This window comes from Tympanuchus pallidicinctus, unplaced genomic scaffold (assembly GCF_026119805.1).
Source record: "Tympanuchus pallidicinctus isolate F22 unplaced genomic scaffold, pur_lepc_1.0 scaffold29, whole genome shotgun sequence".
Taxonomy (NCBI): domain Eukaryota; kingdom Metazoa; phylum Chordata; class Aves; order Galliformes; family Phasianidae; genus Tympanuchus; species Tympanuchus pallidicinctus.
Window position 1 is genome coordinate 5,931,819 of NW_026294746.1, and position 27,569 is coordinate 5,959,387.

Consider the following 27,569-nt stretch of genomic DNA (forward strand, 5'->3'; position numbering starts at 1 on the left):
ACACTTCTGGGATCAGTATCTCATGTTGGTGCTGCTAAGATGAGACATGGGTAACATTTCTGGAGCCTGTTAGCTCTTGCCAGAACTTGCTGCTTCTTCATCAACATAGATCTCACGCCGTCTCCAAGAAAGAACATTTCTCTCTGCAGAGAAAGGCCTTGGAAGGAAGATGAGACCAAGCTACACGTTGCCCTGCAGTAGGGATTGGCTTTGGACTGAGATGAGCACACAGCCTGTGGGTGCTCTCGGAATCACAGAATGGACTGAGTTGCAAGGGACCCTTAACGGCCATCAGGTCCAACCCCAACTCACCATCAGATGGGGCTCCATCAGTGATCAGAGCTCCACCCAGCCTGATCGGGTGTCTCCAGGGATGGGGCATCCACCATTTCTCTGGGCAACCTGACCCCACAGTCCTAAACATTTCTCCAGGGGCTCTGAGCACCTGATGGAGCTGTGGGCGTCCCTGTTCACTGCAGGGAGGTTGGACCAGATGGCCTTTAAGGGTCCCTTCCAACTCAATCCGTTCTATGACTCTCAGTAACTGCTCTTATTGTCAAAGACATCAGGGAAAAGCTCAATAATGAAATCACAGAAAGATTTAGGTCAGAAGTGACCTCTGGAGGGTTGCAGTCCAACTAGCTGCTCAGTGCTGAGTACTTTCAAAGTCACATCATTCTGTTTAAGGCCCATGCCCAGCTGACATCCAAATACATCCAAGCATGGAGATCCCACAGGCTCTCTGAGCACCTTTCCAGAAGTATTTAAGGCATGCAGAGTAATAGCTAAAAAGGAAAGAGAAGAAAAAAGCACAATCTGGGATAGTGCTACCCAGTGATAACCTCATCACAAGGTGTGATGCAGCTCTAACACAAGCATCAAGCACCTTTGTGACCAGCCTCAACCACGCCGTGCAGAGAGCTTTGCTGATACGGGACATGATGAAGTGACAAACAACAGAAAACACCCGTGAGACACAGACACTTTGTGACACAGGATGAACACCGCTGGGCAAAGACGGCAAAAACTGCAAAACCTCCAAGCTGACTTTCCTGAACCGTCGTTTCTGAGTCAGATACACGCTTCCGTTAGGTTGAGTATTTCAAAGCAAACACATAACAAACTGTGAAGAAGAGAGGAAAAAAAATGAAGCCTTTGTTCTTTCAGCTTGCTTTGTGCACAGCTCTTTCCAGGACTATGCGGAGCACGGCTGGGCTGTGAATGCCAAAGATTCGATGGCAGCACTTAACCTGGCACCGTGGGACCGGTCACCTCGTTCCATGAGCAGTGTTTCCTCTTTGTTGCCTCGGGACAAAAGAAAGACAGCTTTGGTGACCATTTCCAGGTCAGTGCCCAGCACCAAGGACACTCCCTTTGCTATTGGTTCTCCCTTGCTCATGGAAGAGGTCTGAATTACTGTTGATGTGGATGGGGGATGCTTTTTCTTCACTGAAACGTTTGAGCCCCACACCATTTCAAGGTAAAATGAATGATTTGAGTCCTTGAAAGACACTTTTCTACATCCTTATTATCTGGTACGGCCTCAGATTCTTTGGATTCCTCTTGGAGGAGCCCCGTGGCTGGAGAAATAAACCATGCCAAAACTACTGCTGGAGTGTAAAACATGCTTAATGAAAATCCCCTGATGTAAAAAGGCAGATGACCTGTCCTGCTGTAACAAAACCTGCAGCACATGGGGAGGAGAGGCAGCAAAATCTCTCACGTTGTGCAGAAGCGCAAGAGGAATGCAAGGGATGCTTCCATGGTTGTCACCACAAGGGTCCATTCTACCACACAGCACTGAGCACAGCCAGAGCCCTGACTGACCGTTTCCCATGCCAAGTCAAACACCTGCTGAGGAGGAAACGTAAAGTCATCACCAGCTCTGGCAAGAGAAGCACCACAGATACAGCGATGCTCAGCTCAGAGTATTTAACTTCTGTACAAACGGGAGGATCTTCAGCAGCAGAGAATCACAGCATGGCTCAGGTTGGAAGAGCCCTCAGATATGATTTATTTCCAACCCCTGCCATGGGCTGTTTGCCCCTCCAGATCAGGCTGCCCAAGGCTCCATCCAGCCTGGCCTTGGGCACATCCAAGATGGGCTCCCATTACTTCTCAGGGCAGAAGACAATGCTTCATGCACATGAAGAGTCTTGCCACTGTCAAGGTCGGTCTAAAAGACATTCTGCATGACTACTCATTAGCAAAAGGGGAATGGGCAAAGAAAGGCCTCCTTCTCTCCTCTGTTTCACCACAGCTGTGCTGCAGACTAAACCTACCACTGGGAAGTGCTTTGGTGTCTCCCAAGGCAGCGTTTCTGGCCCAGATAATCAGCTTAGGTGCCTTACTTGTGTTCAGTTGAAGCTCAAGGGACCATACTGGGGAAAGAGATGAAGCAGGAGGCTCATCTGCCTCCTCATCTGTGAAAGCTGAAGGACGTTTGTTTGCTGATGGACCTTGGACCTTGATTGAATCTTGGACTTCATTGATGAGCTTGTTTCTGTTAAAGAAACACACAACTCTTGGGCATGCAGTGCACCTACCCCAGGTGCTGGGCTAGCATTCCCTGGGCAAAGTAGGATGAACACCCTGTCCGTGACCATGAGACAAAAGGTGGGGCTGGACCAGACTCTGAGCAAACTGATGTTCACTGGGGGGGAGATGGGCTAGATGGCCTTTAAGGGTCCCTTCCTACTCAAACGATTCCATGATCTCAGACAGCTCTGGATTTCTCCATAGGAGCCAGCACTATCACTCACTCTTGATTCCTGCTGAGAGGTTCAAATAATGATGCCTAAACTCAAACAGCTGAGTCTCCCTCCTGCTGTGGGGATGTCTACATCTGAGCTCCTGGTTGTTGCTGATGAGGTCTCCAACGATTACAAGAGAGGCACAGCTGTGCCATGTGCTGCCTCTGGAGCTCAGCATGTATTTCCAAACAATAAATAAATTATTATTTGCTCTGGAAATAGATCCTACTTTAAGGTGACCATCAATATCTTTTTAAAGGTTTATATGCTTGCTTGAAAGCACATTCCAGGTATCCTGGTGGAGCTGACATGCAGCCTAATACCTCCATGGGCAAGGAACCAGAGAGCTCCAGACCCATCAGCCTCAAAGGGCAACTTAAACAGTTTCTAATAGAGAAGGAAAGGGGAGAAGACAAGAATGAAAGAAATGCGTACTTTTGCAGAAGACTGAAGCACTTTCTAAGTGTAGCAACTCCTAGAAGAACATCATGCTGACCACAAAACCCAGGGCAGTCTGATGAGATCGCAGAGGAATATGCCAATTCACAGAAAAACTGGAAAAAGACACTCTAACACCCAGGTCTGAGCATTCACACAAGACTTGTGATAGAGGCCAAGCTCTCAGCTCAGGTTGGAAACAAGGAAAAACTTCTCCAAAAGAGTGGTGATGCATTGGCACAGCTGCCCAGGAGGCGGTGGGGTCACCATCCCCGGAGGTGTTCAAGGAACGTGGAGATGTGGCACTGAGGGATGTGGCTGGTGACACAGTGGGGGTGGGCTGCCAGTTGGACTTGGTGATCTTAAAGGTCTTTTCCAACCCTAATGATTCTGTGATTCAGCACAGCTGCAACATCTGTGGTTGACTGTGTGTGTATATTACAGACAGACATCCAGTTTCCTTTGAAGTCTGCAAATTAGGACGAGCCCATCAAGCCTCTTGGGAGGCTTTCCTTGTGGTTACTTGCCACGTTATAAAATGCACATTTTACTTTCAGGTTGAAATTTATGGACTTCAGCTTCCAATTGCTGGATGCTTTCTGCTTTTCCTACCAAAACTAAGGAGGAGTCAAGAAAGTGAGTTTTATCCACATGAAATTAAGTAGAAAAAACACAAAAACATTTTCTTTTCATCTTCTATAATCTGAGTAGACTGAGTTTCTTGTGTGTTTCAGAGATTTATCAGCCCATGTATCAATCTGATAGCCCTCCTCTGAAACCTTTCCAGTCTTTTGTTAACCTTGTTTTCACATCTAAACCTCAAAACGGATCTCCCAGCCACCAGCAGTCAGCAGCACCTCCTCCCCGAGGTCTGATATTCCTCAGAGTGTGACCAAGTCAACACTTCTCCAACTCAGCCCAAGTTCCTACCAGGCTTTGGCAGGGCTGTGCTCCCTTTGTGTTGTGCACCTTCAGTTTTCTTCTTGTTCTTTATATTATGCTGAGGGAAAGGAGGGCACAGCCGTAAGACTGAGATCTGCTCTCCACCATGTGCTCTGCAATAGGATTTTTTATCTATTGCCTTTCTCAGTGGCAACCCCAATGAAGGGAGCACAATCTCAGGTCTAATTGGACATAAGACCATGACTTCTGGAGCTCTGGGTGCCTTAAAAAAAGATCACCTTGACTTTAAACCAGGCACCTCAGGACTTGGACTGTCTTGGCATTCCCTACAAACCCTTCTGTCCTGCTGGGAGCAGGGTGAGAGACCCCAGATGCATCAAAATTAGTGCAATTGCTGAAACTGCTGTGTCAACCTTAGGGCAATTCATTATGATAAAACTGACAAAAAGCAGCAGGAGGGTGTCACACAGTGAAGAACTGCATTGGGCGAATGAGAAATAAATGGGCCTGTTTTCCTCCTTGGCTTTACGCCTGTGAGACGCAGTTTACAGGCATTCTTAGGAAGCTCATACACCTCCCCACACACCTATCTCCACAGCACTGAGTTTTGTCAGTCTGGTTAGGAGTCACAGGAACAGCTGCTGGGTACCTTGCTCCTCCTATTCAGCCAGAGCTGAAGTCATCTTTCTCCTGGACTCTCCCACTCGTGCTTTTTAAACACCCAAATGTGAACTCCTTCTCTATCCCACCTCTTTATCCCAAATTTACATCACAGAGAGAGCAGGAATAAAGGTAGGAGAGTGAATCAGGTCTTACTATGGGAAAACAGCCAAGCATCTTCCTTGCAGGCACTGAGTAGCACAAGCCCTTGCCCTATGACACAGGCTGGTCCCTGCGAAGACTGAGAGGTTGCTGCTGTAAAGGCAGTAAAACTGGGCTAGACACTACATCAGTGTCAAGCAGGGAACCAGGGCCTTGGATGCCCCCAGGCAGCACCTTCTGCAGTGCTCCCTGGTTGTTTGATGGGGAGTTGGTTAGGACCATGCAGCTCCAGGCTTTGGAATGCTATGAGACATCAGGCTCTTTGCACAGCTTCTTGTTCATGATCTGTCTATCCATTTGAAACGCTGCCAATTGCAATCTGCCTCCCATTTCACACCTAGCCCCTTGTCTCCTTCACCTGCCAGCGCTGCAAGCTCAGCCTTTCACTCCTTGCCTGTCCGTGGGTCAGGGCTATTGAGATCCCTATAATCAAAGGGCCTCCATTCCTCCTCTGGATTAGCTGGAAGAGTCAGGTTACAGGCAGCAAAACCACTATCTCTGATCACTTTAATACCACTAACCCATGTCATGTCAGACAGAGTCAACATTTGCTCTGGAAAACACGACAGAGAAAGAGCAAAGCCAACCCGACCCACAGCCTCTCCCCAGCAACACTTTGAAATTACCCTGGGGAAAAAAGAGGTGAACAGCTGGGAGTTTTCCAGCATCTCCTTGGAGCCCTTCTGACAGATCTCAGTCCCTGAAGTGTCAGGTTACTGGACGGGGAACTGCTTTTATTATAAGAGGGTCAGTGGGGAATTCTGGCATTTTCAATTACCCGCTCGCAGGAGCGGCTGTGATCCAGGGTCAGGATTAACTGTGTGACCTCCAGCTGAAGACGGAGTGGTAGGGAAATGCAGCATGATGCTGCAAGGCACCAGCTAGTCCAGAGGCCAAGGGACAGGGCAGAAAACGGGGGGACAGGGAGAAAGCTGCTCTCTCTGGTGAGACCAAAGGCTGATGCTGTGCAGCAAGGAGGATGTGCTGTGATCAGTCATGGAGCACAGGTTTCCCTGAGCCCGAAGTCACAGGGCCTGGTGACATCTAGGCTGGGATCCAGGCTTCACAGTGCATGAAAGAAAAGTTGGAAATGAAAGAAAGGCACAGTGCCTCCGTGCAGGGTTATGGGCAGCTCAGACACGTGCCTGCCTCCCTGTGGGGCAGAGATGATGTCTGAGGGATGATCCCCTTTGGGAGTGCAATAAAAAACTTCCAGGAGGTCAGGTGGGTTGGATATCAGGAAAAGCTTCTCTGGAAGAGTGGTTGGGCACTGGCACAGCTGCCCAGGGAGGTGGGGGTCACTGTCCCTGGAGGGGTGCAAGGGACGTGGAGATGTGGCACAGAGGGATGTGGTCAGTGGTATGGTGAGGGTGGGCTGGGGTTGGACTGGATGTTCTTAGACGTCTTTTCCAACCCTACTGATTCCACGGTTCTAAACAGGACAGGGTGAGAAGCCAGGACAACTCACTGTGCACCTCCACAGACCTGAATGTCTTGCACCAGCATCCCAGCCAAGGGGAGTATAACCCAGACTGGCTTTCCCTGCTTGCCCTGAGATGTCCCAGATCCACAGGGTTTCCAGCTGTGAGCAAGTGGATCTGGGTGTTTAACTAAAAACAGACTTTCTTTCATTTTTCTGTGAAGAAATTCAAGTGCCTGAGAAGGCCGATATGAAAAAGGTGGTATCCAAAAGTGTGAGAGAAGGGATGTGGTTCAGCTGGCAAGTGACATGGTTTAGTGGGCATGGTGGCCATGGGTTGATGGTCAGGCTTGATGGTCTTAGTGGTCTTTCCAACTTTAAGGATTCTGTGGTTCTGTGATTCTAGGTAGCCCTGCCAGCTGATACCCATGTTGTTTGTGTGGAGTGACTGCAAAATTTCCCAGCAAGCCTCTCAAGTCTGTAACTCCACACGCTGGAAAATCTTAAAAATACAGGCAATGCAAAACTGGCTCCTGGCTCAGGCCTCATCTAAATCAACAAAGGTTTGGTGTAGATTACAGCCCTTTAAAGCAGCTCCTAATGCCACAAGCCCAGTCTCTTGGCTCAGGCAGAAGAAGGCTGTTGGCTGTCTTTATGCCCTTTGTTTAACTGAGTTTGCAGCCTTCATTTGCACGCTGCCAGCCTGCCCACGGAGAAGGGCTGGACTTTGTTCTCAGCACAGAGAGGAGATGCTCCGCTGGCACTCTGGAGAACCTCAGCATCCAGACACAGATATGGGAGTGGGTTTGGGGTCACTCAGAGCCAGGCGCATCCCCACCTCCACATGGAAATCTCATCTGCTCCAGATCAAGGCAGAAGCATCAGTGCAGGGCTGGCGAGAAGCAACAAAGCTGGCAGAAGCCATCTCCCCAACTTGTTCCCCAGATTTTCAATAACGAGGTGTTTTCTTAGAAAGTGCCCAACTAAAATGTTCTTAGAAACATCCCCATTTTGGAAACTGCAAACATGAAAAATGGACCAGAGAAATTTTTCCTGATAAAAGCTTGGAAGAAGGATTCCTGCTGCAGTGCATCCCCTCCCACCCACTGGGTCTGGCTAATTTGAGGCTCTGCCAGGCTGCCTTCCGCTGTGTGCTGGGAAATTCTGCAGCTATCAGGATTATTTTATCTCTGTTCCAACACTGTGACCCTGACATTTTTGTTCGTAGCACCTCTCTCTGCATCTCTCCCGTGTCTCTGTGGCTTCATGTACCTGCTTCTGGCAGCTCCACCTGCCCAAATGCTGGCACTCGGTGCCTCGTGCGCAAGCAAGGCGATTAGCACTGCAGATCGTTTGCCAAGTGCAGCAGAAAAGATAAATCACCCCTCCTGAACACATAAGCAAAAGGTGAGCACCTGAGCCACTCTGTTGGCTCACACGCAGCAAGGACGGCAGCACACTGCAGGGAGGGAGGGAGGGGTTGATTCACCAAAGGGGACTTTCCACCCGCATCCATCATGGGTGGTTTTTTGTCTTCCACACAGAGCCAGCTCCAGATGCTCTGGAACAGGTTTCTGAAGCCCCGGGCAGGTGTGGGAAAAATGATCCTCAAATTCACAAAGTAATTTATGCAACAGGGAAATCTGGAAGTCAGCAGGTGGAGGAGCCCACAGAGCTGGTAGTGGGAGAAGAGCATCTGCTAGGAAAGCTTGAGCCATGCAGATTATACCCTGCCTTGCCAGCATCCCCCCAGTTGCCCACCACAGAAGCAGAAAGAGGAGTCCTGAAGAGCCAGCAGCTGGCAAACCTCCTGCCATCTGGGAGCCCTGGCTCCCGGCAGTCTCCAATGGGCAGAGCAGAGAGGATTTGGGCATGGCTGGGGCTCTCCCAGGTGCTCATGGCCAGCTGCTGCCATGCCCTCAGCCAGCCCAAGGCAATAGGCTGGGACATGGAGTCTTCCAAAGAAGAGGAGGACCTTAGAAGTAACCCTACAGCAGCTCAGCAGATACGTTCCTGCCTCACTTAGGCATCCAGGCTTCTGCTCTGGCTTCTTCACCCACAGCCCATCGCTAACCATTCTGTACCATCTGCTCTGGTCTTGCTTTAATAGCACTTTTCTCTTTGTGGTGACCCTCCATGCTACTACACCCATGCAGTCAGCGATTCCAACCCCCTCACCAAGACTAAACACACAATATCATTTCGGTCTCCACTCTGGAATATGGCTTCTCCTGGGTTCTGATCTCTTTATCAGCCTTTCTATGTACCTAATACCAGCACAGTTCAGCTCTCTTGAATGTGGGCAGCCAGATGTACGTGCAGTGACCATGTGAGTCACAGAATCCTTAAGGGTGGAAAAGACACCTAAGGTCATCCAGTCCAACTAAGTTTCACTCAGCTTTTCCAAGTGGCAGTGAGACTTCAGTACAGCTGCTGTACCTACCTTGCAGAATACAGTCCAGTCTTGCATGTGATTCTTTTTTCATGAGGTGTTATATGGAGAAGAGCTGTCTCCTTTTTATGGTTTGCCCTTGGGTCCTACTCAGCTGCCTCCAACATTTGGCACTAAAACAGCATCTTGATGTCTAAAGTCTAGATGCTTTTCTTAAAGATGTTTCATTCACACACAGGGCTGAATGTGAGGTTCATAGATAGGCAGGGTAATCTATAACATCCCTGGGCCTGAACATCTCAGGGTAACATAGGACAACGTCCACAGAGCATAGCTTAGGAGGTTCAGGTTGGGTATGAGGAAAAGCTTCCTCCCCAGGAGGTTGTGCAGCCCTAGGGCAGGTTGGAGATGTGAGGAGAACTCTGCCTTTGGTGATTACCAAGAATTATCCAGCCAAAACTGTACCTGTCCTGCCATAACTGGGTGGTTGGATGAGAGATGCAAGATGCTGGGATGCTACAGTCTCCTGGCTTTTACATTTATACTGGAAGACAACAAGAAATGGACTCATTTTAAGAGCTGGAAAGCTCATTCCAGCTCTCTAAAGTGACTTCTGCATGCACTTCCCCAGGTTTTTGTTTCACAGACAGGGAAATCTTTTCAAAGCTGCAGCCTGCTCTGGGCAAAGCCAGGAGCAGAAGCTCATGGACCATGGCTACAAGGGAATTTTAAACCTTAATGATGTCTGGCACAAACCTAGAGCACAGGTGTGAGCTGTGCATCTCCCAAGCCAAAGGAGTCATGCTATGACATATATCATCAAAGTAAGTTATCTGAATCCACAGAAACACAGAAGATGGGCCATTCAGTTCTGCTGCAGAGGATGCTTCTCCCGATCAGTTTATTGGGAATGAATATCTGTTCCCTGTGCCACACACTAGCTGGTGTTCACACTGTATTACCTGTCCCATAGTCTGTTTATTTGGGCTCTGTTTGCAGCCAAGAGCCTCTGATACTGGAATGAATCCTCCCTTCTGACTCTGTGTGACACAAGAATCCCTCATAAGGAACACGTCCCCAAAAAAATCTGGATGTTCTTGTTTCCCCAGACACTGGGAGGTCTTGAATTGGTGTAATCTGCAGAGCAGTTCTTCCTCCTCCCTTCCAGGTGAGCAGCAGCCACAGCCCGATACCAAGAGCTGCTCTTCCCACTTGCTATTTACAACTTCCCTGCCCAAGAAGCCCTTTCCTTCCCCAAGTTTCCCAGGCACTCAGCTCATCCACAGCATGAACAGAGACTGAAAATCCTCCCAGCACCAAGATTATCCCCCTCCCCAACCCTCCCCACAGAATGCCACAAATTAGCAAGCAGGAGCAGTGTGTTGTCACAAGTGAGAGGGTTGACACACGGCATGGTTCTCAATTAGTCAAGTGTCATTATCCCAAGCGTTGGGCCATGCTCAGCTCCTTGACCCCTGGCTTCCCTCCTGCTCCTTCCCTCCTGGGATGCTGGCACGCCTCTCAGCTCTCCTCTCATCCACCCCTCTTGGCACAGATCTCTGGTTCTGGAATGGCTGAGAAAAGGTTTTTTGTGGCACCCTATATCTGCATGGCATGTTTGTTTTCTTTTAGGCATCAAGGTTTTCTAAGGGGTGGATGGAAAGTCCACCAGAGCTGTAGGGGAGCAGTACCATATGGCAGGAAAGCAGAGGATGAGCCATTGATAAAATGCAGCTTAGGGAGTCACGGAGAAGTCTACTGAGAAGAGCAAAGAGAAAATACAGCCTGGTCTTAAAGGTGACAGGAAATGGGATCACACAGAGTTTGATGGAATGAGTAAATTCCAGAATGGGTAAATCCATTGAGTTGGCTGGGGAGCAGGGAGGTGGTAGAAAGGGAAGATCTCTTTCAAGCTCTTTTAATTTCTTTTGTTCTGATGCTGGTCCTTTATAACTTTCTGGTCTAACCTGCTAATGAAGACGGTAAGGGTGAATCTAATCTTAGTCATCACTGCCTAAAGAGCAGTTAAAGAAGGGTGAAAGCAAGCTCTGCTCATTGGGGATGGATGACATGACAAGAGGAATGAGCCACAGATACAGACTAGAAATTAAGAAAGGCATCTCCTCAGGAGGGTGACATAGTCCTGGGAGAGGTTACCAGAGAGGTGGCATTTTCCAGGACTCAAGAAAAGCCACAGACACAGAAACAACCTCTCTGCACAGCAGTGAACATAGCTTGATGGCTGAGCCCATGAATACAACAGTGAGGTTATGCTTAAGTCTGGAAACTCAAATGCAGGCCTTGCAGAGAGGCATATTGCACCAGGGAAGCAGAATGTGAAGGGACCAAGACATTGTCAGAGAGACCACCAAGGAGGTAAGAGCTCCCTGCACAGCTGAGTGAGGCTGCAGAGTCCTTGGATGTATAGAGCAAACAGTGAGCAAACAGCACAGAAAGGAAAGCAGTTTATTTGCAGTAGTGCTTCTACTGGCTGCAGTATCTAATTAACACAGAATTATGACGAAGAATATGAAAGCGTCCACAAAGAGCTAAAGGGAGAGCCACATTCTGCAAAACCACCTCATAGCGAAAAAAGAATGATCCATCTTGGTCTAATTGTCTCTTATTTTCCCTTGAGAGAAGCTACCCACTGTGTCTCTACATGAGTACAAACATCCTACCAACACAGGACAACAGCAAAATGCGTTTGGTTGACACAGACTGAATGTTAGTGAAATCCAGACCAGAAAGAAGGTGCGTATTTCAAATGATGGCAGTAATCATTGGAGAGGGATGTGGCAGTGATGAACTGTCTTTCACAGGGTGGTGAGGCTCGGGCACGGTCTGCCCAGAGAAGTTGTGGATGTCCCTGGAGGTGCCTGAGGCCATGGATGGGCCCTGGGCAACCTGAGCTGGTGGGGGGCACCCAGCCTAATGCAGGGGTTGGAACTGGATGGGCTTTAAGGTCTCCTCCAACCTAGGCTACTCTAGCATGCTGTGAATTCTAGGAGAATAAGAAGGTGAATGGTGTGTTATCTTCTTTGATTTCAAGCTGCTATTTAGTGTCAACTGTCATGATGCCATCAAAGCCACCAGTTGCACTCCTCCATTCAAACTCAGTATTTGCACTCTGGCCATTCTACAGGGATTGTTTTCCCACTGTCTCATAGCATCTTTTCTCCAGAATGCTGAGGAATTTATGATATCTGAAGGTTAAAGATGCTGCTGGATTTCAATATAATCACAGAACATCCCGAGTTGGAAGGGGCCAACCCGAGGTCCCCGAGCACAACACCTGGCTGTGCACAGCACCACCCAAAACCAAACCCTATGGCTGAGTGTCCCAGTGCTCCCTGTGCACCAGGGATCTGTGCCATGCCCTCTGCCCTCTGGTGAGGATCCTTTCCCTGTCACCCACCTGAGCCTCCTCTGATGCAGCTCCATGCTGCAGCCACCAACTCCCAGGCTCAATGCCCCACTCTCTCCATGCACTCTCCTCCTGGTACAACACCCTCCATTCTCCTGTCCCAGCTCTGCCTTTGTGTGTGCAGCTTCTGTTACCAGCTGCTAATGATCTACACCAAGGCTGCCAGGCAGTGTAAGCTGAAGAATTCAGAACCTCTAATTACAGAGGAATCAGCAAGCAGACAGTTACTGTTTAGTGCTAATGAATAGATACATTAAGGGAGATATCACACAGGCTGAGAGGTGTGAGTCCTGATAATGAAGGAGTATCAAACAAGGAGGATGATGATCAGGGGACTGAAAGAGGATTCACCTTCAGCTCAGCTTTCTGCTTTTCACCAAGACGGTTCATGGGTGACCGAAACATTTTTGCACGTTACCTCTCTCAGCACTGTGTGCGCCCAACCAACCCATGCCCATCTGCACCACCACTGCCTTACCAACACCCCACACCAGCATCTGCACCCTGCAGCAAGCACACACCACAGCCTCCAGGCAGCTCTGTGCCAATGCAACAGTCCACACTCATCCAATTTGGTGCTGAAGTTCTCGTAGTGTCCAGGATCCCTGGGGAACGTTCACACTCCCTGCACACAGTCTGCAGCGTTCAGATCAACCACTTGCTTGCTTCCTCACACCATATCGATGTGCTTCCACCGTGCAATAGGATTAAGCTCAGGCCTGGCCCCAAGAGGTGCTCCAGGTCCAGATGGCTTCCAGGCAGGACAGGGAGAGCAGGTCTGCAGGCCACCCAGCCACCAGCACAGCTGCCACCTGCAGCTCTCCTAGGAAACAGCACTGCCAGCAACCCCAGCACATCCCTTTCCCCAGCCCCCTGAGCCAGCACAGAAGCTGGCAACCCAAAGAGAAACCATTACAGTTTTGCTATGTTGTCTTCTTCACCAAGCACAGCAGAGAGGGGCTGGTGAGCATGGCAGGTGGCTTGCAGCAGCACAGGATCTGGAGCAGTTTTCCAGGCAGCAATCCTCTACAGCTGGCTCACAGCCTCCCATCTCTACAGCTTTCCTCTGTTTTCATGGCCTGTTCTGGTGCTTGGGCCAGAGGCTACGCTTTCTCTGCAGTTGGAGCAGAGATGACAGCTTGTGTCAAAACACTCGAGCTGATATTACCTTCTCTCCTCAGGAACCAGGAGCACCAACAGGGGCTGCCAGCAGCAGTGTGAGCTGCTGCTGTGTCTGCAACGCTGCCAGCAATGAGGATTAAAGGCACCTACAGCGTGTGTGCCTGCTGGCACCAAATAAATGATTATGGGTCCAATGCCAGAGGGAAATGCTGAGACACCAGAGGACAATGACACGAGCTAGACTGCTGCAGTGGCTGGCATGGCAGCTCTGTCTTGGGGCACACAGAAATAGGGGATATTTTTCATATTCAAGGGATTCCCTCTGGTTGAGTTTATACATAGGAGCGAAACTGACTTTTTACATGGGCAGATAGTGATAGGACAAGGGGGAATGGTTTTCAACTAAAAGAGAGGAGATTTAGGTTAGATGTTAGGAGGAAATTCTTGGTACTCAGAACCCATCCGGAGAGCTGAAGGCGCCCCATCCCTGGAGGTGCTCAAGGCCATTGGTAATGACTGGAGTTGGGGGCCCTTTAAGATCATTTCCAAGTCAACCATTATATGATTCTATGTTTTGTCCAGGAATTGCCAGGCCACTGCATCTGCTTACCACAGAGCAAGAGACATCACACCACATCTCACCCCACTCCACCTCCCCTTCAGGCCCTGCTCATACCACAGAGCTTCATCCAGCACGTGCGTTCAGTCCCCAAACCCCCACCTCCCCTTCCCACGGGGGTCTGACAGGAGACAGGGCCTCTTACCAGCCTGGTTGGTGGTGATATTCACTGATGCAAACTGCGGGGAGAAGGGGCTTTGGTCGGTGACGCCATTCACAGCCTGGATTTCGAAGGTGTACTGCGTGTGGGCCAGCAGGTCGCTGATGTAGATGCGAGGCTCTGTCAGACCCAGCTGGCGTGGGGCAAACTGCACGTTGTCCCCACAGCGTGTGCACGCCCCCCGGCCCGACCCGCAGCTCTTGCAGATGATGTTGTACACCAGATCCTCCCGGCCCCCTGAGTCTCGTGGTGGGGTCCATTCCAGCATCAGGGAGGTTTCGTTCACGCTGGAGATCACGGACTGGGGGGCAGATGGGATGGCTATGACGGGAATAGAGAGAAAAGTGTAAGAACAAGGGCTCTGCTCTATGCTATCGGAACCCATCCCCAGCAAGGACTTGTCCTGTGTTGAGCCCAGCTGCTTCTCTTGCTGGATCTTGACAACCTTGAGATGTGGGTCTATGTGAAAGGAGTGGGGTTCAACAACAAAGAAGCTCAGAGGGTTGCAGCACCTTTCCTATGAAGAAGGTTTAAGGGAGCTTGGCTTGTTAAGGCTGGAGAAGACTCCTGGGAGACTTCACTGTGCCATTCTAGCCCTTAAAGGAGCTTATTAACAGGAGGGAGACAATATTTTGGGGAGTGGTTTTAAACTAAACGAGGGGAGATTTAGATTAGATATTAGGAAGAATAGGCTGCTAATTATGGAGTCCAAACTGCCCAGGGAGCTGTAGGTGCCCAATTCCTGGAGGTGCCCAAGGCCAGGTTGGATGGGGCCCTGAGCAGCCCAGTGTGGTGGGGGGCAACCAGCTCTTGGCAAGGGAACTAGATGGCTTTATGGTTCCATCCGAGCCGAGCCATTCCATGATTCTGTGACTCTCATGGTGTCACAGGGATGTGTGCAGGAAGCTGAACAGCCAAAAGCAGGAGTGGGAACCAAACTTACCTTTTTAACTCAGGCCCATCCCTGCTAAACTGACCGCACAGTACCCACGACAAAATGCACCTGACATTTTTGGTATTTTTTCTGATTCCTTGCCCTTGCCCTAAACTCCTGAGCGCCTACAGCCAGGACTCAGCATTCAGGAGCAGCCCCAGAGTGAAGTCATCCCACGGCTTAGAGCACTGAGTCACCCTAAATGCTTTGGCTGATGCACGCCTCCTTCCCCAGCTCTGTGCCTCCCCTCCCCAGTTGCCTGGAGCCCACATACTGGTGCAGGGCATGTCGACAGGGTCAGCATCTGCCCGATAATATCCGTTCCGGCACACGCAGTTCGTGGCCCCTTCCGAAGTCGTCCGGCTGTTAATTGGACAATGGACGCATCCTTCATCTCCTTGGCTGGCCTTGAAGGTCCCTGATGGGCAGCCTGGAAAAGAACCAAGAGCAATGGTGAGTTGTGAGGAAGGAGGGCTGGCGAGGATGCCCAGAGCTTGGCAGTGCTGCTGGAAAACGCTCTTCGGGGCGTTGCAGCATCCAAAGCCAAAACCCGACAAGTTGAAATGAACAGAGTGGAGAAACAGCAGCTGGTGTGAAGACCCTGAAAAGGCAGGCTGAGATGGGGTCTCTATGTAGGTCTCCCCTGTTGCATTCCTAACCATAAATGCAAAAACAAGGTCCACCGACCAAGTCTTAGGATAGCAAAGGGGATTTTTATCTGCTATCATGCAAGAAGTTTGGAGTGGCTGCACCAAATCAGACCAAAGTCTCTCAAAGAGGATGGCATGAGCTGGGCTGCTTATTTTCTAGTAAAACCTTTTAGGGTGGAGATCTTCCCTCCTGCTGGAGGTGGAGCTGACCTGCACAAAGCAATGCTGACTCTTCCTAAGAATCCCACATTCATGTAAGAGTCTCCATGAGTTTCCTCTCGTTAATGCCATTGCTAATCATGCCATCACACGCAAGCAGCAGTTTGCTGGGGTCTAGCCACTCACAGATGAAGCCACATCGTTAGCAACAGCCACTCAAAAAATGCATGTTCAGCCAGGCATGATGGGTGCCAGAGTGGCTCACGTGCTGCCTTGCAGCAGATGGGTGGTAAAGGATGGGACACAACTTGAAATATAGCATTAACAGATATGGTGCATAAGGCTAAAAATATTGTTGCAAAGCCTACAGCACTAGAAGGCCCTTTCCAACCCGGTGGGTCACCAGTGCCAATGCAAAAGCTTGGCTATAACCATTTATCAGCACGGCCCTCGGTGACTACACTCCATTGTGACTTTTGCCACTGTTAATCTCTCATACAGCATGAAGAGCCTGGGGGGTGGCAGGTGGTTTCTGCACTGAGTTCAACAAACTTCTACTTCACTTCACCATCAAGGCTTTCAGGAATGAAGCAAAACAAAAAAACAGCCCAGGAAAAACATATGGTCAGGAGTGAATCGTATCGTAGAACCATAGAATGGCTTAGGTTGGAGGGGGGGACCTTAAAGATGATCCCTCGACATGGGAAGGGTTGCCAACCACTAGATCAGGTCGTCCAGGTTCCCAGGATTGCTGTAAGCAAGAGCTACTAGAAGTGCTTATTTTTAATTTAAAAACAAACACACAAATAGGAATTTTCTCTGTTTTCAACCCTTACCTTCAATATTATCTTGGGTTTCCAACAAGAAAACAGAAAAATACCCTACACTGCATGCTTCAGGAGTCCCTTTGGACTCCTGAAGTCAAAGGATCTGCTGGGAATCTGCTGGAAAGCTGGCTTCTCCCCCATCTCATGTTCATGAATCTTTTCATCCCCATGGTCCCCCATCCTCTAAGGCTTTTGACTCCTTTTCTGATCCTGTTCCCAGTGTCTCTCAGTATTAACCCATCTCAGAGGGTGTTACACTGCTGGGAAAGGTGTTGTGAGTATCTCTGTTACAGAGAGATGAAGGTGGCTCTGCACCCAAAATGATAGCAGGGTTGCTGTACTAATACCAATACTGACATGCAATACAAGCAACATACATAATTACTCCACTCTGACCAAGCTGGGCTGCTAGAACTCTTTTCACATGCCCTTAAAACATTACCAGCATTTTTGGCAACTTTCTTCATCCCCATACAGATAAGGCAACAAATAACCCTGCAAAATGAGAACATTTTAGTGTGACTCCTCTGCAGGGTTCCGAAATCACATCAAGAGACAGCAGATCACTGAATGGCAGCACTTCAAATCCACGCTGTTGGTTCTGAGGAACACCCTTCCTCAGCTCTCTTTGTCCACCATTATCTCTCGGCAGCCCTCCTCCACTCAAGCAAGGCTCTGAGTCTTACATCCCCAGCCTTATCTTCCAGCTGCCTCCCATCTCGTTGTGGGGTGGAGGCCAGGATGACTCCACAGTCCCGAGCTGTTGGGTCTCTGCCATCTCCTTTCTCCTGCGTGGTGCTTTTGGGTCAACCAGCATGAGGGCAATTGGGAAAAAACAGGAGACTCAGCCCTAAAGGACAAGGCATGAAAAGAGTCCCCTCTACCAGCACTTCGAGTCTGCTGCTCGCAGTGCCTGTGGGGTATTTATGACTTTGTCCAACCAGTTTGGAGTTTTACCTCTTATTCCTTTCATGAACCGTGCCTCCTTCTTCCAAAACAGACAAAAATAACTCCTGCACTTGGCAGGAGAGTTGGCTGCTAGCTCTGAAAAGACAGGATCCTGGACCTGTAGGACCAGCTCTCAGCGCTCATCCTTCGTGGGACAGCCTTCCCCTGGGCAATTCCTCCAGTTTCCCTCCTGATAAATGTAATTAGCAGCCCACAGTGTTACCTCATACTTGAGATAAGCAATTAATCCCATTGCCAGGTGCTGTCACTGCCAATGACAGTGACAGCGTTTGGAGAGCAAGAGAATAGAAATGCAGGAGGGAAAACGGGGTTAAATGAGATTAACTGAAGAGGAATGCAGAGCTCAGCCGACCTCTGCGATGCGAATTAAAGAGTTGTCAATAAAGTAAGAATGCACAATGCAAATGTTCCTGATAAACCCACTCATTCTCCATAAGACAGGAAGAGAAGCTGACAGCACAGGTCTGGAAAAGCATCTTCCCATTGCTAACAGCTCCTAGAAAGGTATCAGAATGGACCACATCACTTTGTCCAGCACACAGCACTGCTGCTCCTGCCTCCCTGGAGAAGATGCCAAGGCTCTGAAACACACCCTGCAGTACTAATCCCCAGCATCACTCCCCAAGTCACCTCATCCTTGTCCCAGCCCAGGGACAAGGTGCCCAGAGCACCTCCAGACACGACTACCTTAGAAGTGTTTCCAGCATGGACTTCCCCATTGCACTCTGCATACTTGCAGCTCGCCACTGGCTTCTTGGTTTAAGAGGAACGTGAATCAACTCAACACCTCTAGTTTCTTATCCCTCGTTGCAGACACTTCATGACAGCCTGAGGCCACATCAGATGTACTGGGATGGTACTGAGTGTGCACAGCCTGCAAGTGGGATGCACCAGCTCTGTGGGCTGGTGCAGAGGCACTACTACATCAGCATGGGAGTGCATTGGGACCTTAGGGCTGGGATGTCACAAAGGTAAAGAGAGTCCAAGGCAGGGTAGAGCGATACCCTCTTTGGGAAGCACCACTGGAAGGCCCTGCAAGGGAAAAAAATGCCCCCAGCCTTTCAGCCAGGATACTCTAAAACAAGCTCCAAAGAGCAAGAGAAGGGATGGCCAAGGAGTTCAGGCTTTTGGACACCACTGCTGCTGGTTATCCTGCAGAGCCTGGGCACTTCTATCTCCCTGCTCTCCTGCAAGGGCACCAGCACACTCCCCAGGATGACCTCAGGGAGGGAGCACCTTCATCCAAACCCCTGCAGCTCTGTCCCAGTGCCAAACCCTTGTATCTCACAGCCTTCATGCCAGGAGATTGCCAGTAAATCCCTGCAGTGGAGTTCACAAGGTCATCTCCCTGCAAGCACTGTGAGGAGTTCAAGCATCTGGCTAGACCACCACACCTGTGGGCACGCACACCTGCAAGCCCCCCTGCTCTGGGAGGCACATCCATCAGTTGTGATGGGAATTTAGCTGTCAGTGAGAAATGCTTGGAATTTCTTACCTGCTGCTCATGGTTCAGCATCCCTGACCTGTCAGGGGGGCTCTTAAAGAGAAATGGAAAGCTCTCCATCCCTGCCTGAGCCCAGGGGAACGGAGTATTCCCAGTAGCTTCAGATTATGGATGGCAAGGCTGCTAGAGCAGACAACCAAGGCTGCTAGAGCAGACAATCTTCTCTACTTAAAGGGCAGTGAGGCCCTGGCACTGCTGCCCAGAGTTGTCAGTGCCTCATCCCTCAAGGTGCCCAAGGCTACGGATGGGGCTCTGAGCAGCATGAGCTGTGGCACCAACCCACAGCAGGGATTGGAATGCATGCTCTTCAAGGTCTACTCAAAGCTAAGCAATTCCATGATTTGATCCAAAGGGCAAGCTTGAGCCCCAAACCTTTCAGGAGCTGTACGTTCACCAAGGGCAGCTGCCAGTCCCAAAGACATTCACAGTGCACTTCCAGAAGCAAGCTTTCCTGCACGAAGCCGACATTAAGCTGAGTTCACAGGTCAGAAGCGCTTTGGATCTCTTTGCTCCTGCAGATGCCTGAAGAACAGCAGTCAGCAGTGCTCTCCTGAATGGTACTCCAGCAGAGTAATTACAACAGTTCAGGTGGAAGGGACCTACAAAGATATCAATCCAACTGCCTGATCACTTGAGGGCTAACCAGAAGTTCAAGCATTTTATTGCTCTGAGCACCGAAGGAGCTGTGGGCATCCCTGTTCACCGCAGGGGAGTTGGACCAGATGGCCTTTAAGGGTCCCTTCCAACTCAAACCATTCGGATTCATATCCAAATGCCTCTTGAAAGTCCACCAGGTTGGACCCTGATGGTCTAGGAGAGCTCCCATCCCCAGCACAGTGGGTAATGTAGCATGCTGCCCCGTAGTGAGCAGTTTTAACCCCCAAACCTTATCTCAGCAGCCTGTCATGCATCTAAGAACCCAGAGATTGAGGTGCTGGAAAACAGCATTGCTCTGGGAGTCATGGGGTGATCTGCATGGAGTGATGCCAGCCAAAGCCAGACAAGGTGCCAAACCACAATATTGTTTCTGAGCAGTTACGTGCGAGCAGATGTACTGAATGTCATGTTCTCCTCATTCACCCTCATGCTTTCACACAGTGCAGAGTATGGACCGACACACGCTCCAGCCACTGCCTGCAAAACTGTAGGGTTGTTTAGCTTCAGCTTTAGACTCCTTACATTACAGCCATTTATTTTATCTCAGTATTGAAAAATACGCTTTCCAGAAAGCAGAAAGCACGTCCTATCTCACGAGCTGTAAACACTGCCGTGCTTTGCACTGACAGGCCGGTTGTTCAGGCAGTCAGCCCGCTTCCTCCGAGTGGTCTCCAGAAGAATTTAGGACTTTCACATTCTGTTACTTTGTTTGGTCTTGTTTAAATGTTTCCCAAAGCTTCTGCCTGGGAGAGCTCTGCCTCCGGAGGGTGGTATGTTAACCATTACGGGAACGGCTCCCAGCCTTTTAACACAAGGAAGAAGCAAACTGAGCAAGCAAGTGGTGACATCAAAGTTGCACTGATGGAAAACCCCTAATCCCATAAACCCTTCCTGCTTTAATTGGTGTTAAAACAAAGATAATCTTATCTCAGCCCTATAAAAGAAGGTAGAGGATGCACTCTCTAAAAGCCTCTCTAAAAGCGCTCGTAAACTTGACAAACATTCCATGTTTAGAGCCCAAGGAGAATGGCTTTAATCCTAAAGGAAACATGAAAGCAAAAAGGGAGCTTTTCCTGGATGAGAGCCCTTCAAGTGGACCTTCCACGCACGGTGCCCATGGAGAGCTGAGCCAGGAGGAGCAGCTTTAGGGTCAGGAGTCCCCAAACCAGGGGCTCCGAGGGGCATCCCCTCCCCAATTCAAAACCATACAGGAGTTCTGATGGCACCGTTTCTCCACTGATCTGCCTGGACCCTGGCAGTGCCCTCCCACCCTGCAGAGCCCAGAGGGACACAAGAAGCTTTTCCAGGTGGAGCTGGGCAGGAAAGCTCAGAGCAGGCACGTTTCATCGTTCTGTTTTAACGCAGCTTAGCACCCAGTTTAGACAGGCTTCCAGCCCAGCCAGCTGGTTAAGTGCCAGCACCGCTTTCCAGATGACAACATTGTTCTTTGTCAGCAGTCGGTGCTGAGTGGAGCTGGCATAAGGGCTGATTAACAAGGCTTAGTTATGGTGGTTGAAATCACTGAGGGTGTAGGTCCACAGTTAACTTTCCAGCCTGCAGCAAGCAGGGAAGGGAGGTCAGAGCGCCCAGGGCAGCAGCACAGCATCCACCTCTGCTTTCCAAAACACTTTATAGGCTGCTTGTGTATTTATGAAGCACCAACCCTGCAGTGTGGGCGCACTGTCAGCCTGAGCCGAAATGATGCAGCGTCTGACACTTTGAGACCCACCTGGAGCGCTGTGCTTCTCCCCAGGAGCTGCCATGCCCTCCTGTCAATGCAGCAGCCCATTGCCACCCACACTTTCCTATTCCAAGCCCCTGAATGCTCCTCCTGCCCCCTGCTCAATGGACCACCGTTTCCTGGCTGCAGGGATGCATGCACAGCGAATGGGATTACGCAGACACGCTGCTGGCCTGGAGGCAAAAAGAGCCACTTCTAACAAGAGCACAGAGGTCAAACAGTCATTTGTAGGCACAACTCAGGGAGCAAACTTGGGTTTTCACTTTTCTTAAAGCGACAGCCTGCTAACTCAAATGGCAGAGCCCTTCTCCAAAGCAGAGTCCCCAGGTGCTGTCACCTCACAGACCACAGAACCTCAGCTCCCTTGCAACGTCCAGCTGTCCCTGCCAGCTCTGATTCACACATATCCAAACAGGCACATTTTTGGCCCCTGTGTGCCTTCAAGGCTTCCCCAGTGACCTGAGCTGTAGTAGATGCATCTGGCAATGACCCACTGCAGAACGGCAGCGTGTCACAGGCTCACCTTGCACACAGACAGAAGGGGACACCATGGGGACAGAGCTTACCAGATGCTTGAGAAACACACCCCAGGTAGATCTGCACAACCAACGGTCCCAAACAGCAATGAGGCTGGTGGTCAAGCTTGCCCTTTCTCTGGTGTAACAAGCTTTGAACCTGCAGGTTTTGAGTCTGCAAAGGGAACTGCAAAAAAAGCAAACTCACTGTGCCTCAAGTCACCCGATCTGCAGAAAAGCTGTGGCTCAGCTGAAAGCCCTGCTGCAAGGAGAGGAGGATTTACACACAGCCTCCCCTACATGGGTTGTATCAGCACTGAGCCAGGGCTGGAGAAGGGAAGAGGAGTGCTTGGAAAGCCAGGGAGACAGTGAGTCATGAGAGAGGGTATAAATGGAACTCTAGTGTCTATCACTGTGTCCGTTCGTGTTTATACAGTCTGTCTGTCTGTCCAAAGCATTATTTAGGAGCAGTCAGCTTGCTATCTGAGTCCTGCAGATGAAATAAAACACATGAAGTGTTCTAATCGGGAAGATTCACGATGGGGAGAGATGATTTTTTAAAAAAAGGTGCTGAGTGGAGTGCTGGAATGTTTGGAAACGGCAGCATTAAAGCTTCTCGAGCGCCCCCTCCTCAGCCCCCCAGCCCCCAAGCTCTCCCCTCTCTGTGCGTCACCACGGCATCTGCAGCACACAACCACGTGCCAGCTTTTCCCCACGTGCAGAGGACAGGCAGGGCATGGGAGCACACTGGCTTCTGCAGTAACAGGCAGCTGTGTGCACGTAGGCTATTGCTGATCAGCGCATGAGAGATCAGCAAGGGGAGAAAAGAAGCTGCTAGGAGAGCTCTTTCCCTGCATGTGACAGATGTTTTGCAAAAACCAGTCACAGAATCGTGACAATTGGGAAAGGCTTCCAAGATGCTCTAAGTCCAAACACCAACCCAACCCCACCATGCCCACTAACCTGTGTCATGGAATCATTAAGGCTGGAGAAGACCTCCAAGTTCACCCTGTCCAACTACCAACTCATCCCCGCTATGCCCACTAAAACATCACAGAATGACAGAATCATGAAAGCTGTTAAAGACCTCCAAGATCACCCAGTCCAACCATCCAACAGATGTCCAACCCACTCACAGAACTGCAGAATCGTTAAGTGTGGAAGAGACCTCCGAGATCACCAAATCACTGCTTCTGCTGTGCCAGAGCAGATTTGGAAGCCAACGAACAACTGCACCACTTGGAGGATTCAGAGATTCCTCCCCAAAATGATATCCTCTCCCAAATATTTCCCCATCCTCTTCCTGCCTTCCTAGAGGAATGCCCAGGGAATAAAAAAACCCAAAATGAACCAAAGCAATTCGACTCTGTCTCATCTCCATAGACTATTACTGCTGAGGGAAGCAACTACTCTATTATCCTGCTTCACTCCAAACTGAATTGTGTGGAATTGAGAATATTTATCAGGTTTTCTCCCAGAAATCTCCTTTCACAGCAAACCCAGGAGGAGACAAAATTCTTATTACAACCAGAAAGTAGGATAGGAAACTGTCACAGAGGAGAATTATTTCTTCCCTCTTTGAAGCTAACTTCAATAAACAGGACTTTCTGAAGGGAAAACAAGGAGAAAATCTTCACATTCCAAACAAGCCATGGCAGTGGCTTGGAGACGCAGAACGCAATGGGACTTATGGCACACTTGGTGCAAAAGCTGAAAAATAAGTATTAAAAAAAAAAAAATATCAAACTGCTGGGTGCTTTGGGTCACAGATAGGAACAGCAATGGGGAGGTGAAGCAGAAACCAAATGGCTTGGCTTTAATGAGGGTTTCTGCTGCTGGCATTGTCTCTACGCTCAGTGCATCAGTCGGGCAGGAGTTCTGTGCAGTACTGATGGGTACAAGGGATCAACACCAATGAGTAGAAAGGAGAGGTTGAACCCACGGTCTCCTGATTCCTATTTTGCTGATAACTTTCTCTGTATGGATGCTCTGATGTAGGAAAAACAGCCCCAAATAATGACCTGCCTGTATCCATCAGGAGGAGTGTTGTACGGCAACCTGAGGCCAAGCCTCCTGAGTCTGGGGAGAAAACACAGTCAGGAGGAGGCAATTTTCAACAGCTCCCACTCCCCTTATATGCTTTTATCCGTATCCACCAAAACGCACCTTCCACACTTGAAAGCTTTTCTCCACCACTTTTCCTTCTCAACCAGAAGGAGCTGGGAAAGAAATTCTCCGTTCTGACACAGAAAGGAGGGAGGTATATAATGAAACCACTGCGTGTGCAGAGAGAAGGATCACTGCACAACTGCCAATTCCTTACAATTTTCCATTCGTCCTGAAAGTAGGAAGAATATCTGCCATCAGTTCCCAGTGCCAGCCAGCATTAGATAACAGTACCCAAGAGCTTCAGCACTCAGCCAAGGAAAACTCCGTGATGCAAGTGCTGAAGTTTATTAAACCGGCCACAGAGGGACTGTTTTGGGAGACCAGACAAACCAATAATATGGTAGCACATGACTTTTATGGGTAAGAGATACTTAGCTTGATGCTGACTTTATAAAGATGACGGCACCACTGGCAGGGGCATTCAATGGAAGAAATGGTACCAAGTTCCCGTGAAATATGCTCTTTGTGTGGTGGGATTTCATTCACAGGGAGCTTGGATTACTGGTTACTTTGCAGAGTGGGAGCACAGGCATTCACTCATTTGCTGGTGAGGGTGACCATACTCCCAAATGCATCCTTGGTACTGAGTGCCACGCTGGACAAACAGAAAAGCATCCACGCTTGCCTAGATAGGAAGGGGATGTGGTCAGAGAAGGTTTTTCTTCAAGGCTCAAGGCATCTGGAGCAATTCCAGGCAGGCTTGCAAACAGGACAGATGGCAGAGCCCCATTAATCCAAAGCTCAGGAGTGCACAGTTCTCGGAGATGCTGCCAAGCTTCAACTCTTCACAGATGAGCACGGCCCCTAAGATGATGAATTTGAAAAGGCTTCTGACCTGCCTGGTGAAGGAGGAGCAAGAGATGGGAAAGCAGAGCCAGGCTGCAGTACTTCCCAGCCGGTTCCTGGTGCAGTCTTCACTAATGGAGTGTAAAACCCCAAACATCCCATCCTGACACACCTGTGCCCTTCATTCTAGCAGGGTGCAAGCCACGGCTTGGAATTGGTGCCAAGGAATCGAGTTATTATTGGGTCCACATGGGAAATACTTGTGCTCTAAACCTATTGGCCAAGGAAGGAGCAGTGCCAGCTGAGCTGGTCCCAGGGGGGCTGTCCTCCAGCTGCCCCTGCTAACATGCATGTCTTGTGGAGATCTCACACAATGCTGTGCATCTCTGGTTAGAGACACCTCCGTGCAGAGGATGGTACAACAGCCTCATGGCCCACACCGTGGCTGCACCAATTACTCATTAGCTCATTATGCCATAAAACAAGGGAGATGCAGGCAAAGCAGCATATGGAAGAGCATGGGGCAGCTACTGATGTGCTTCTCCCCTGTGCCTGTGCTGGGCCACCATCGCTGCCCTGCCAGTCTGTCCCACTACAGACAGTGCTGTGGTACTGGAAACCAGTCACAGGACTGCTATCTCTGGTCTAGAGCTGAAAATTAAATTAAAACTGCGACAGGGACAGTTAATTAAAGCAGATTAGTGTGAGACTAATTAGGGACGCTGACACTGCAACCATCAAGCCCTGCGTTGTTAATTAGCTGTTCATTAATGTCAGCTCCCTGTTCAGCACAGAAATATGAACTGTGTTATCTCCTGGGCTTCACTGCGCAGCTGCATGACACTGTCCCCTGTGCCACCACAGTGCAAAGGCACTACAAGAGGGACAGCACTGTCCTCATCTCAGCAGTGTGCCTCTGGTTGGGACAGACACACGACTGAAGGCATATGAACAAAGCCAAGTCCATAAATGGAGCTGCTTGCTGTGAATTTCCATCAGCATAAGAGGGATAGGAGCAAAGAGCTGTTCCCCAAGGAGCACATATGGGAGTGCAGGGAACGCACGCAGGGCTGCAAGGTGCACAGAAGCAAGCATACACAGGTCTATGGAGAACACTCATGGATGTAAGGAGCACGCAGGGTCTGGATGTGGGTGCAGGGAGCAGACAAAGGGGTGTAACGGAGCAGACTGCAGGGGATACGCATGGGATGTAAGGAGAAAACACAGGGCAGCAGAGAGCACATGCAATAGGATAGGCAGCAAAACTGAGTCTGTAAGTAGCACAAGAATGTTGCAGAGAGAAAACACGGGGTATAAGGAATACCTTGGGGCTGTAGGGAGTACACATGCAGGGCAGAAGGGAGCACAGGAGCATTGTAAGGTGAACACACAGGCTTCAGGGAATGCTAATGGACTGGTGGGGAGCAACACTGGGGCTGTAGGAAGCACATGCAGGCTATAAGGAGCACAAACAGGCTGTAGGGAATACAAACAGGCTGTAGGAAGCACAACCAGACTGCAGGGAGAAAAAAAGGCTGCAGAGAGCACACGTGCAGGCTGTAGGAAGCACTCATCGAACAGCACGCAGCACACGTGGGTTTGCAGGGAGCACACAATGGTTTGTAGGGAGCACAGATGGAACGTATGGAAGGAAGGGTGTAAGGAACCTACAGAAGATGTAGGAAGCCTATATGAGCAGCAGGGAGCACATAAAGCTGGAGGGAGCACAGAGGAATTTCCAGCAAGCACACATTGGATTACAAGGACCACAGACTGCAACAGGGAGAACAGGGGGGCTACAGGGTGAAGACAGAGGCTGCAAGGGAGCAGACACAGATGCAGGCAGCACAGACAGGCTTTAAGGAGAACACTGGAGCCCAACGTTGCCTCTTGGGCTGCTCCCATTCAGCAGCACGACACCAGTCACCAACACGATGCATGGGGGCTGGATGCACCCAGATCCTGTAAAATCCAGCACCAATATCCTTTCCCAGCTGAGTGCAATTGCAGGCAGCCTCCTCTACCCTGCAGGGAAAGGTCCTTGATAGCAGAGCACTCATCCACACAAAGTGTTTCCCAATTGCATCACAGCTGCCAGGCTGAAACAGCTCAAAAACCACGCAGGCACCCAACCTCCAAGCTCCGAACACAGGGACACTTCCAACACACAAGCATGCATGCTTTCCCTCCAGGGCCAAGCTGCGTCTCACATCTCACCCTGGAAAAGCAGAGAGGATGCTCACACTTTCTCTTCTAACCCGCACCCTCCTCCAGCTCTGCCAAAGCTTCTTTGCACGATGCATCCATCACCTCTGCAGAAAAAAAAGAATGCCTGGTGCAAACTGGTGGTGGGGCAGGAGCGAAGGGAAGATGTCCTAATGGGAAGCAATCAGACTCCACCGCCTCTCCTCCCGGAGAGCGTATTTAGAGCTTTCAGAAGGAAACAAAACTTGTTTATCTTAGCGCTAATCAATTTATAGCAATCAAAATAAAACCCATTAGGAGCCATTCCCCGTTTGAGTTTCAAAGAGGCTTCTGACCCCAGGAGGCTCTGAGCTGATTGATTAGATATTTCTGACACTAATGTGTGTCTTCCAAGGGT

At 49.8% G+C, this 27,569-nt stretch overlaps 1 protein-coding gene across 4 annotated transcripts in view; it reads right to left on the minus strand.

The window, feature by feature from the left end:
* Positions 1-27,569, minus strand: part of EPHB2 (EPH receptor B2) — a 103,304-nt gene that overhangs the window by 22,859 nt on the left and 52,876 nt on the right. For all 4 annotated transcript variants that reach the window (XM_052691639.1, XM_052691637.1, XM_052691638.1 and 1 more), the window contains exons 4-5: positions 15,265-15,420; positions 14,042-14,377 (exon numbers count right to left, since the gene is read on the minus strand). In XM_052691639.1, coding sequence (XP_052547599.1) covers positions 14,042-14,377; positions 15,265-15,420 — 492 coding nt within the window. The remainder of the gene's footprint in view (positions 1-14,041; positions 14,378-15,264; positions 15,421-27,569) is intronic.